Below are 13,369 nucleotides of genomic sequence, written 5' to 3' on the forward strand. Positions count from 1 at the left end.
GGAATGAAGGTGGGAGAACAAGCAAATGAGAACAAACACTACAGTGGAGAAATTTTTAAAAGAATCTTCAGAGTGACGATGAAAGTGAAACTACCTAGGATACTGTATGAATCTTTCATGGTAGTCAAACTCATATTTTTAATGACTTCTTTCTGTAGTAAGAATAATCAATAAACTTTTTCTCTCCAGGCTTAAAGTGAGAGAACATAACACTAAAGTAGGTTCTAGATGACTAAGTCTTCTCCCGCAAGCATGGAGGCATCAGTTGGAATCTCCTTTCCTTAACTGTATGAACATCATCACTATCACAGCCCTCTAGTAGAGACAGGTGTGGCTCCCATGTACCGTGTGATGGCAACTGCGGCGTCCTCTTTCCTCAGGCCTTTCACGGCGGCGAACACCTCCAGATGCTCCTTCACCGTCAGGTTGGGCCACAGCACGTTCTCCTGAGGACAGTACCCTAGGAACCCGATGGTGTCCCCTCCACTGCTCCCTTTCAAAGTCACCTATACAAAAAGTTCATTCTCACATTCACATCAAAATTGTGTGTGTGTGTGTGTGTGTAAATCTGAGTGTATATTTCAGTGATGTCCTTCTCTTATGCACACCGCTGCCAAGAGTATCAAAGTAAACAAGTAATCACTTAGTTCTGGGGAAAAGATGATAAAAATTCGATAAATCAGAAGACAGATATTCCACATTGTTATATCCCTCCATTATAGTTTAGACTTTATTACCAAGTCCATCACCCTGGTTGAATTCAAGCTTGCTTATTTGGTTGTCCATCGTTTGACTTCATTCATTGATTCAAACATTCTAAGGGTTTGGATACTTGTTGAGGATTTTGATTCCCTAGTGTAAAAATAGTTGTAATTATAGGATCTGTTTCACAAGTTCTTTGTGAGGATTAAATAAGGCACTGGTTCTCAGTTATGGCAATCCTCCTCCCAAAAGACAATTGGTAATGTCTGGAGACATTTTTGGTTGTCAAAATTGGGATGCTACTGGGACCTAGTGAGTAGAGGCCAGGAATGCTGCTATATCTCCAAAAATGCACATGATAGCCCCTCACAATAAAAATGATCCAGTCCAAAATGTCACCAGTGTTGAGCTTGTGAAATCATGAACTAAGGTAGTAAACAAAAAGCTCTGAGCACTAGCCGGGCACATAGGAACCAATGATAGCATTTATTATTATTATGAGCCAGATACTGTGCTATATAATAATAATAACAGATAATGTGTACCAATGCTTACTATGTATGCACCAGAATATAAGCATTTTATGTTTTGAATTACTTTACCCTTAGAAAAACCCTATATGACTTAGGTATTAGTTTTATCATCCCTGTTTTACATATGAGAAAACTGACATGTGTATAGATTTAGAAACTTGTGGGAGGTCTCACAAAGTAAAGCTGAGAGTTAAAACTGGCATCTACCTTCGGAATCCAAGCTTTTGACCTTGAGGCTATATTGTCTCTCTCAAATATAAAGGAGAGAACTAGTTAACCTGACCTCGTAGAACTTTCAATCTAGAGAGAGAAACAGAAAATAAACAAGTAAATACATGAGTAAAAGAATTACAGCCCCTGCTTAATGCTTTTAAGGAGACAGATGTGCTAAAGAATAAAAATGGAGATCTGATTTAGTTGCTAGTGTAGTCAGGGAAAGGCCTTCAGGGAAGATAAATTTAAGGTGATGAGAAGGAGGTAACCAAGCACATGAAGAGTCAAGAAAGGGCACTCCACAGGAAAAACAAACCCAAGACCCTGCAGTTGGAAGACAGCTGAAGGCCAGTGTGAGCAACGGGGGTGTGAAAAGTGGTTGACAGCCCAGATCTTGCAGGGCCTTTTGTGGCCTTGGTAAAGATTTGGGATCAATTCTAGTGAGGGGTTGTAAGCAGGCTAGTGACAAGATCTCATTTGCAATTTTTAAGGACTGCCCTGGCTGCTGTGTGAGGCAAGAGTGGAAATGGAAAGACGATCTAGGAATCTTGGTAGCTGTCAACACCACTGTGGAACCTCTCTTGATGAACGCTCCTGCTGACCTTAACCTTCTCTCAAACGTCAATAGCATCTCCCCTTCAAAGTTGTGTTTCTTTGGACCTCTGTCCATCATTTTACCCAACTTGGCCTAGACATATTGCCAAGTAGTATTCATATACAATTCTAGTCTTTGCTTTTGAATTTAGGTAATTTTTAATTTTTTCTCTGACCTACGATCTCTATTTTCTTAATAAATCCTGGATCTTTTACCCCTATCTCAGCATCACTGTTGTGCATCAAGAACTTCAATGTATCTATAGTGATACTCTCTGCTGCTCAATTTATCTATGATTACTGGTCATACCATTATATCAATTGGGCCAAGATATGTCTCAATAATTATATGTTTCTGTTGTACATACCCTTTGTAAAGACCTATGATGTTTCACTTGATAATGGAATTTTGTTTCACAATCACATACAATATTTAATTACAGCATACAAGTAGAGAATGGTTATTAAACACAGTCAACTGCAAATACGAAATGGTGTTCCCAAAAGATCAGTACCATATAGCCCAGACGTGTAGTAGGCCATACCATTGTTCACACAATGACAAAATCACCTAACAACACATTTCTCAGAATGTATCCCTGTCATTAAGTGACATGTGACTGTATGAAGATTCATGTCTCTGCAACCACACAAGCAGGACTTGTCATTATTCTGACAGTGGTTTCTGATGTGATGCTGGGTAAGGCAATTCAATGCAACAAGTTCTCAGGACATGTAAATCAACGAAACAAAGATCTCTGATCACAAGGAATATATACTTCCTTTTAACGTCTCTATTTTCATTCAGTAAAAGGCATACCATAGATAATATGCAGCCCTTTTCAGTATCTAACTGTTTTTGGATTTAAGGAGAGAAATTTTTAATCCTCTTCATTCGATGCATAAATCACAGTGATTAATAGGACAGAATTGCCTAAGTATTTTTAACGTTGTCATCAATATTCGTTGTAAAATGTCTGTTCTAGGCAGCATTAATGACCATATTTCAGTGCGTTTTACTGACCTGCCCTGCAGTTGGCTTTGTGTCTCCAGTTATCATCTTAATAGTTGTACTTTTACCAGCTCCATTGTGTCCCAACAGCCCTATAACTTCACCTGAAAGAAATAGGTGTGCTCGGAATTATAACTTCAAATAATAACAAGAAAAATTCAAAGAAAACACTATTTGAAGACTCACCATGTGTCAAGTTCTAGGTCAAACTCACTATATACATTATTTCACTTATTCTTCACCCACACACACACACAAACCTGAGCGTTATCACTAGCGTCATTTTATAGGTAAGGAAACTGAGGCATAAAGAAGATAAATAACTAGCCCAAGTTCATGTAGCCAATAAGAGGTTGAGCTGGAATTTGAAACAAGTCTTGATTCCAAAGCCTGTTGCACTTAACCAACACTTCCACAAAATGTGCTACTCGTTGGAATGAAGCATGCGCTACTATGCCCCAGTGAGCGCTCTTCTGAGTAGTAGTCCATGTTGTGAAATTAATTATAGTCTTTAGAAATCTATACCATCCTTCTTAAGAGAAAGACTGCCTCCTTTTTTGGCGGTAGTGGTGGTTGTTCTTTTTTGTTTGTTTGTTTCAAGAGAACAGGCGTAACTGTCTTCCTAAGCAAAGTAAAAGCATTGTTATAAGTATAGCTGAGGCTTTTAAGCAGGAGGGAGCAGCCTTAGCCTGCTGATGAGTTGGCTGCCTTTCATGTCTAGCAGTAGAAGGCCCCAGATTTGGATAGTATCATTCCCTTCCAAAGACCTCATCTTCAGAGGTCAAGATCGCTCTGCTAACAGAACTCCTGTTTCTAACCTTTTTTAACACAGAAAGAGACGTTTCTTGTGGCCACTTTTTTCTTCCCCTTGGCAAAGCAGTTTTTCTTTTTGCCTGCATATTCTTTCCGTAGACAGCTGGCAATGATGACTGGTTTCTGCAAAGATAAGTAAATAACAACAGGGCTTTATGCTCACCTTGAAATAAGTGAGCGCTCCGTACTTCCTATGACCCAATCTCTCCCTATATCAAATCATGAATCAAACCAGTCCTTCCCATAGAAACTGCCATTTTCGAGTGAGCTCTCTCAATCTATAGTCCCACAGGGAAAGGGCATTTGCGCTGTATCATGTGATTTGTGCTCACTCTTCCTCAGAAGATAGGAATAGAGACATCCGCTAAACGAATAGAACTCTTAAGACACACACTCACTCACACAAACACATACATGCCTCTGACGAAATCTCTGCTTTGAATTGCTTGCACTAAGCTTTATTCAGTTTCTAAAACTCACAAAGTCTTACTGAGGTTTTGTAATGTGTAGCTTTACTTACGAAAACTATGACTCTGAAAAATACATTAACAAGTTAGTGTGTGTGTGTGTGTGTGTGTGTGTGTGTGTGTGTGTGTATTTCCTTTGTTTTCTTATCTTTGTGGGTATTGCATATTTACTGAAGTCAAGTAATGAGCTGCATGTGTAAGGATGAAAGAACCTCAAAGCGTTTTTCAAAAATTAAGATTAGAAAGTTGCCCACTTTATCTGAGATAGGAAATTATTTGATGAAGGGCATTTTCAGTCATTCTACCTCATCAAAGTCTGGGACTGTCACGGCATTTGCTGTTCTCATTCTTTCCATCTGAACATCTTCATCCTCTCCTTCAGGTTCTTCTGGGTTTGGAAAAACATCACTGCTTCTTGGAGAAATTCTAAAACCAAAACAATGTGAAAATAACAGGTTTCCAGTTAAAAAAACTTGTAGCAAAAATAATGGATTTTCTATAACTGCTATTAATTCTGTGAATAGATTGAGTAACTGTGAGCACAACATAATCCCCATTTTTCTGCTCTACACCGTCTGCCTTTTGAACAGCTTAGTTTCCATCAGTGAGTCAAATGATGCCACTTATACATCATCCTAGCTTTCTGCCTAAGTTTAATTCTCCTTGTCAGTCATGACTTTTTTTTCAAACAATAAAACAGTGCACACTCTGGCAAAGGATTTTGGGGTACAGTTGTATGAGAAGGGAATCTAGAAACTGTAATTTTGACACCGATATTTTAGGATTCTGAAGGCTTTGTGAGAGCAATGAACCCAAACATTTGGAAGCAGAGCTATCTCCCAGAAAACCCCGGATATATAGTCATCAGTACCTAAGCACTGTCATTTCGTGGGAATCTGTGTCAAAATCATTCTTTCTTACTGATAGCAATCTAATTCCTTCCCTTATCATCCCCACCACTGATTACTGCTGATTGCTGTCTCTCTCCCTCATGCCATCCAAATTACTGTTGTCAGCTGATTTCCTAAAGCGTGGCTGTCACCTTCTCACTCTCCTGTTCACTTCTCACCACCTACATTAGACTTGAGTTTGATTCGTATTTTGTGAGCCAGGTCAGGTTTTTAAACACACCTGCCTTTGTTTCCCATTCTGTAATTTTCAAAACCTTCTCTTCGCTTCCCTATTCCAAGACACTCTAATGTTTAACTTCAATTTAATTTTCCATTATCCTCCAACACAAGCCTTCAAGTTTGTTCCCAGCTCCCTTTTCAAGTCTTCAAGAAGGTGGTATTTATTTCAACTTTCTTTCTTTTCCTCAGCCTTCTCTTCCTTCCTGGTTTGGCTACACTTATCTAATTGCTTATCTATACTTACCTATTATTTTAAAGATTCCACCTCTTGTATATAACTTTCTTCTGGTATGTCAGTGATATTATAGTCTGCCCTTAATTTTTCAGTGTCTGATGTGTGCTACTGTGACTTCTCTTACTCATTAAAGTACCATGAATTATAATTTCATATACTACACAGTCCCTTAAAAACAATCCTGCATAGTACTTTTTACTTAATTGAGGCATATTAAAATGTTTAAACAACGAATGTTAAAATAAGACATGAAATTGTATTTGAATTTTCTCAACCTGAACACAGGATCCTTTCTCACTGATTTCTTCCTAAAGTTCATTTCCAGACATCGTAGAACAAAAAGGAAAATGAAAAAATGAAGGTAAGGCTAGGGGGAAAAAAAAGACAATCAAAATGAGTATCACCATAAAAATAGCGATTTCAGTGTTGGAACTGACTTAAGGAATTTGATCATATATAAAGGTAGACTGGATAACACTTTCACGGGATTAAAAGACAACCTATTTAACATCCCATGAAACTCTCAGGGTTAGCTTCACTGCTCTTCAGAGAAACTGTAACAGGAGTTGTAGTAGTAAGTTGATGCTAGTGCTTTTCATGACATTTGGAGTTTGGGCTTCACACTTGGCGTCAGATGGTCATTATAAAGATGTTGTTCCAGATTTTAAAGCCTCTGTGTGTGTGCTTTGCTTCAGATGCCTAAAGTGCCAAATTTTTAAGTACTGAAATTAAATTTTGAATTTAATGCAAAGCATACAAATGTGTCCCCTCATGCAAGAACATTTAAATGGAAATGTTTTCTTACTATTAGCAATGCCAGAAATACAATTTGCTGTTCTGAAGCTCCTAAATAATATGCAGAGTCAGGAGAAATCTGTAAAATGAGGAAAAAATTACATTTAAATGAACCATCATCTGTTTGTGAATCTCATCTCACATAAGACAAATTAATGCCTGTTAAATGACCTTGCCAGCATTCGATGTGATTCTCTCTGGTGCATCAGGTAAAGGTCAATTTCTGACTGTGCAGTGTGTCTTCCTTGCTTCCAAGGTCGCTTGATGACTGTTAACCAGTGCTTGGCTATAGGCTCAGATGCTCTTATATGTAACACTGTGAGATAGCAGGAGAATCCTGGGTGGTGCTGGCAGGACCCATTGAAGCCATGGGCAAGATTTGTCTTAAGACAAACCCTCTCCCCTAACTTTACCTGCCTTTCTCTCTGCGTCTGTGCTCCTTCCCTCTCTTCTTCCCCAGGAGCCCTAGCACCATTACATTGCCGTCCCTTACTGCACCCACTCTGGAGAATAATCATGACAATCCCTCATGCTAGAAACAAAGCTCTTCACCTGGAGTTTCACATGCATACACATAAGCGTGTGGTTTTCATTAGATTTACAATGTTTTGAAACATCCTTCAAATCTTCAGTGAGTAAAGAGTAAAGGGCTAATTTTGCTTCCTGAACTATATTTTCCAAGACTTTTTTTCTGAGCAGCTTTAAGCTGATGCAGTAAATCTCTGTCACAGTCATCCACCATCTAGAGGTGGTTTTGTTTCTCACATTGGATGATTTGCCAGGACCTGACATCATTTCAAATGATCTTGTTCTCCTAAATGCTTCCATGACCCACTTCCAGTAACTGTACCACATCCGAGATCAACTTCAGGTCCCTAATCTTTGTTCTGTCTGCCATCACATCTTATTTTTTCAGCTTCGTTGCTCTAGTATCCTTATTCCATAATTTGGAGTTGATGAACCTCCCACCCACCAACCTCACAACATTGTCCCTGTCTGTAGACCTCCTTTCCTTCATGTCTTCATTCACTAGCTTAGAATCCATGGTCCGTTGTTGTAATCCCTCTTTAGAGAGAACAACTGCTCCCTTAGCCTTTTCTTTGTCAGACTCATCTTGCAAAACGTTCACCCTGACTGAACCCACCTCTCCGTCTGCCCTGAACTGCATTTGAGAAGCAGATTATGGTAACAAAACACTCAACTTTGCTGACTTCACTTGAAAAGCAGGGCAGGGGTCCTTTAGCACTGCCTCTCAGTAGAACTGACCACTCTGAAATAATTGTTCACATCTTTTCCTCTATCCTCAAAATCCCAATATCTCCTCCACCTCACTGTCAGTTGATAATGTCACCTCTTTCCCTAAGACAGTAGAATCAGTCAGAAGAGAATCATTGCATCTTTCTACCATTGAAACTACTAAACCATCTGCCTCTGTATTCATATACTCTGGCTACGATCTTGATAAATAGACAGAATGTTCCTGCCTTTAAGGAAGGCAACCTCTCTGCTTGTGCCCTGTATGTCATTTTTTCTCAGCTATTCAAGGACTTGGCTTCTTAGGTCCTCCATATCTGTCTTTTCGTCAGAAATTTCTCTCATATCATACTAGTATCTCCCTTCCTAAACAAAAGTATATTCTCCTCCTTCATTTACTCATCCATCTCTCTGGTATCCTTTTCAGCAAAATTTCTAGAAATATGTGTATACACCCACTGCACTACATCCTCACTTCACATTCTCTACCAAGTGACTCTTACTATGCCTTTGTGTTCACCCTTCCATTGAAACGTATGTTACTAATATCACCAATGACTTCCATGTAGCTGAATCCAGTGGTCTCTTCTGAATTGTCATCTTTCTGGACCTCTCACTCAATGGCTGAATCACTATCTCCGGTTTGAAACATTCTTTATTGCCATCTGACACACATCCTTGTATAGTGATACTTTAAGTGTGTAAGGAGAGTTTCTGAGAAGAGATCCTTACGCACAACAGTCCCCTATTTTTTCTACTACCTCACAGGCTCCTTCTCAAGCTGATTTTCTGACTCTTTGTCTTCTCAATCTTTAAATTTTGGAGCTCAAGGTCAAATCCTTGGCCCTCTATTCATTCTATCTACACTTACTCTATAGGTTATATTATCTTGTTCCATGGCTTTAAATATCATATAGATGCTGATGAATCTCAAGTATTTAACATCATTCCAAACTCCACACACTGAATTTCAGATTCACATATCCAACTGGCTACTTGGCATTTCCCATTGCCTTAATCCTAACATGTCCAAAATTGACCGAAAAAGAGCATCTCATGAGCCTCCCAGTAGGATCATTTTTTTCCAGAAGTGAAGTTTACCATGAGAACTGTAAAATTCTACTGATGTGGGGTTGCCTTTGACCTTCATAAACCAAGGCAGGGCTTCCTTTTGACTGAGGACATGGCTCATGCCAGTGGTAAGAGAATGGGCTTTCCAAAGACAGACTTCAAACTTTGTACAGTTCAGAACTCTACCTACATTTTCATAATATTCAAGGCTTTCTCCAATGACTGCATATTTCATGACCCTAGGAAGGAATAAAATTACTCACCTCAGAAAAAATGAACAGAGAGCCAATCATTGTGAAGGGTGGTATTAATATGGTGCAGAGAAATAGCCCTAGAAATCCATATTCATTTAGATCAGTAGCAACTATCGAAAAGACGGTGATCTAAAATAAAAGCACAGCCCAGTTTCACTAAAATGTAACAATCTGAATTTCAGGTTGTTTTCCAAGAGGGTGGGGAATTCATCTTGTAAGTGTTCTTACTTTCAACTTCTATCTCCTCCCACAACAAGGCAGTACTGCCACCACGTTTTGCCCTTTGCAACACAGGATTGGTACACAATTCTGTATTGGATTGACTACAAAATTTTCAAGACACAACAGGGCTTTTCAAATGCAGTGTGCATACAAAGTAACTAAAGTTCTTGATGAAATTCATATTCTGAAAAAGGGGCTATTTATTACATGTTACTCTGCATTTTTCTTTTTTTCATTTCACAATAGGCCATGGATATCCTTTTAGGTTTAGGCATACCAGCTGTTCATTTTTATAGCTGTATAGTATTTCTAATTTTTTTAATATAATTTTTTTATTGCAAACATCAAAATATACCTTTTTAAAAATGTTTTTATTCTATACTTATTGTGGTAACAGTAGTTTATAACATTATATAAATTTCAGGTGTACATCATTACAATTTTCGATTTCTATGTAGATTACAATATGTTCACCTCCCAAAGACTAATTACAATCCATCACCACACTCACGTGCTTAATCATCCCTTTCACTCTCCTCCCTCCCCCATTCTCCTCTGGTAATGACCAATCTAATCCTTGTTTCTATGTGGTTGTTTGTCGTTGTTTTTATCTTCTACTTATGAGTGAGATCATACGGTATTTTACTTTCTCCCTCTGACTTATTTCACTTAGCATAATGCCCTCAAGGTCCATCCATGTTGTCACAAATGGATGGAATTCATCATTTCTTATGGCTGAGTAGTATTCCATTGTGTATATATACCATGTCTTCTTTATCCATTCGTCTCTTGATGGGCACCTAGGTTGCTTCCATGTCTTGGCTATTGTAAATAATGCTGCAATGAACATAGGGGTACATATATCATTATGCATTTGTATTTTCATGTTCTTTGGATAAATACCCTGCAGTGGAATAGGTGGATCATATAGTAGATCTATTTTTAATTTTTTGAAGAATCTCCATACTGTTTTCCAAAGTGGCTGCACCTGTTTGCGTTCCCACCAGCAGTATATGAGGGTTCCCTTCTCTACACATCATCTCCAACACTTATTGTTTCCTGTTTTGTTAATTATAGTCATTCTGATGGGAGTGAGGTGACATCTTGCTGTACTTTTGATTTGCATTTCCTGGATAATTAGTGATATTGAACATCTTTTCATGTGCCTGTTTGCCGTCTGTGTGTCTTCTTTGGAGAAATGTCTGTTCAGATCTTATGCTCATTTTTTAATTGGGTTGTTAGTTTTTTTGTGTTGAGATATATGAGTTCTTTATATATTTTGTATATTAACCCCTTATCAGAAATATGGTTTGCAAATATCTTCTCCCAGTTGTTAGGTTGTCTTTTCATTTTGTTGACGGTTAACTTTGCTGTGCAGAAGCTTTTAAGTTTGATGTGGTCCCATTCGTCTATTTTTTTCTTTTGTTTCCCTTGCCTGGTAAGAGATGGTACTTGAAAATATGCTGATAAGACCAATGTTGAAGAGCATACTGCCTTGTTGTCTTCTAGAAGTTTAATGGTTCCAGGTCTTTCATTCAAGTCTTTAATCCATTTTGAGTTAATTTTTTGTGTCTGGTGTAAGAAAGTGTTCTACTTTCATTCTTTTGCATGTGGCTGTCCAGTTTTTCCAACACCATTAATTGAAGAGACTTTCCTTTCTCCATTGTATGTTCTTGGCTCCCTTGTTGAAAATTAGCTGTCCAAAGATGTGTGAGTTTATTTCCGGGCTCTCAATTCTGTTTCATTGATCTGTGTGTCTGTTTTTGTGCCAGTACCATATTGTTTTGGTTACTGTGGTTTGCAGTCTATTTTATTATCAGGGAGTGTGATATCTCTAGCTTTGTTCTTTTTTCTCAGGATTCCTTGGGCTATTTGGGGTCTTTTGCAGTTCCACATAAATTTTAGGATTCTTTGCTCTGTTTCTGTGAAAAATGTTGTTGGAACTTTGACAGGGATTGCATTGAATCTATAGATTGTTTTAGGAAGTATGGATATTTTAACTATGTTAATTTTGCAATCCAAGAGCACAGAATATCTTTCCATTTCTTTGTGTCTTCTTCAATTTCTTTCAACAATATTTTATAGTTTTCAGTATACAGATCTTTCACCTCTTTGGTTAAGTTTATTCTTGGATATTTTATTCTTTTTGTTGTTATTGTAAATAGGACTGTATTCTTAATTTATCTTTCTGCTACTTCGTTGTTAGTGTATAGAAACACAACTAATTTTTCTTTTTGTATTTTGTATTGGATTTTGTATTGGATTGCCGGATTTTGTATCCTGCAACTTGACCATATTCATTTATAATTTCTGAACGTTTTTCCCTGGATTCTTTAGGGTTTTCTATATATAAAATCATGTCATCTGCAAATAGTGACAGTTTCACTTCTTCCTTTCCAGTGTGGATCCCTTTTATTTCTTTTTCTTGCCTGATTGCTGCAGCTAAGTCCTCCAATAATATGTTAAATAAGAGTGGTGGAAGTGAGCATCCTTGACTGGTTCCTGTTCTTAGAAGGAGAACTTTCAGTTTTTCTCCATTGAGAATGATATTAGCTGTGGGTTTGTCATATATGACCTTTATTATGTTGAGGTACTTCCTTTCTGTACCCATTTTATTCAGATTTGTATCATAAATGGATGTTGTATCTTGTCAAATGCTTTTTCTGCATCTATTGAAATGATCCTGTGATTTTTATTTTTCATTTTGTTAATGCAGTGTATCACATTGATTGATTTATGGATGATGAGCCATCCCTGCCTCCCTGTAATAAATCCTACTTGATCTTGGCGTATGATCTTTTTAATGTATTGTTGTATGCAATTTGCTAGTATTTTGTTGAGGGTTTTTGAATCCATGTTCATCAGTGATATTGGCCTGTAATTTTCTTTTTTTCTGTCGTCCTTGTCTGGTTTTGGTATCAGGGTAATGCTGGCTTCATAGAATGAGTTAGAAAGCTTCCCCTTCTCTTCAAAGTTTTGAAGAGTTTGACAAGGATAGGTAGTAAGTCTTCTTTGAATGTTTGGTAGAATTCACCAGGGAAGCCATCTGATCCTGGACTTTTATTTTTGGAGAGGTTTTTGATTACTGTTTTGATCTCCTTACTGGTAACTGGTCTATTCAAATTCCCTATTTCTTCTTGATTCAGTTTTGGAAGGTTTTATGATTCTAAGAATTTATCAATTTCTTCTAGATTATCCATTTTGTTGGCGTATAACTTTTTGTAGTATTCTCTCATAATCTTTTGTATTTCTGCATGTCTGTTGCAATTTCTCCACTTTCATTTCTGATTTTATTTATTTGAGCCTTCTTTCTTTTTTCCTTAGTGATTCTAGCTAAAGGTTTGTGAACGTTCTTCATCTTTTCAAAGAACCAGTTCTTGGTTTCATTGATTTTTTCTATTGGTTTTTAGTCTCTATTTAATTTATTTCTGCTCTGATTTTTATTGTTTCTTCCTCCTACTGATTTTGGGCTTTGTTTGTTCTTCTTCTTCCAGTTCCTTTAGGTGCACTGTTAGATTGTTTATTTGAGATTTTTTCTTGTTTGTTGAGGTAGGCCTGTATTGCTATAAAGTTCCCTCTTAGAACTGCTTTTGCTGTATCCCATAGATTTTGGCATGTTGTATTTTCATTTGTCTCCAGGTGTTTTTTGATTTCACCTTTGATTTCTTCATTGACCCAATCACTGCTCAGAAGCATTTTGTTTAATCTTCACATGTGTGTGGCTTTTCTGATTTTCTTCCTGTAGTTGATTTCTAGTTTCAAATCTTTGTGGTCAGAAAAGATGCTTGGTATTATTTCAATCTTCTTAAATTTATTGAGACTTGTTTTGTGGCCCAATATGTGATCAATCCTGGAGAATGTTCCATGTGACTTTGAAAAGAACGTGTATTCTGCGGTTTTTGGATGGAGTGTTCTGTATATATCTACTAAGACCATGTAGTCTAATGTGTCATTTAAGGCCACTTTCTCCTTACTGATCTTCTGTTTGGATGATCTATCCATTGGTGTAAGTGGAGTGTTAAAGTCCCCTACTATTATTGTGTTACTGTCTATTTCCCCTTTTATGGCTGTTAA

General features: G+C 37.5%; 1 protein-coding gene across 4 annotated transcripts in view; it reads right to left on the reverse strand.

Moving 5' to 3' along the window:
• Positions 1–13,369, reverse strand: part of ABCA9 (ATP binding cassette subfamily A member 9) — a 67,068-nt gene that overhangs the window by 8,532 nt on the left and 45,167 nt on the right. For 3 of the 4 annotated variants that reach the window (XR_006512542.2, XM_014847674.3, XM_044745416.2), the window contains 7 exons: positions 9,083–9,202; positions 6,505–6,573; positions 5,975–6,066; positions 4,640–4,760; positions 3,873–3,990; positions 3,067–3,158; positions 346–506 (listed from right to left, as the gene is read on the reverse strand). Coding sequence is in view for 2 of the 4 variants with exons in the window: in XM_014847674.3 (XP_014703160.1) it covers positions 346–506; positions 3,067–3,158; positions 3,873–3,990; positions 4,640–4,760; positions 5,975–6,066; positions 6,505–6,573; positions 9,083–9,202 (773 nt within the window). In the remaining 2 variants the exon portion in view is untranslated. Of the gene's footprint in view, positions 1–345; positions 507–1,442; positions 1,536–3,066; positions 3,159–3,872; positions 3,991–4,639; positions 4,761–5,974; positions 6,067–6,504; positions 6,574–9,082; positions 9,203–13,369 lie in introns of those variants that run through there. The other variant, XR_006512543.2, reaches the window with a different exon arrangement.

This window comes from Equus asinus, chromosome 13 (assembly GCF_041296235.1).
Source record: "Equus asinus isolate D_3611 breed Donkey chromosome 13, EquAss-T2T_v2, whole genome shotgun sequence".
NCBI classification, from domain to species: Eukaryota; Metazoa; Chordata; class Mammalia; order Perissodactyla; family Equidae; genus Equus; species Equus asinus.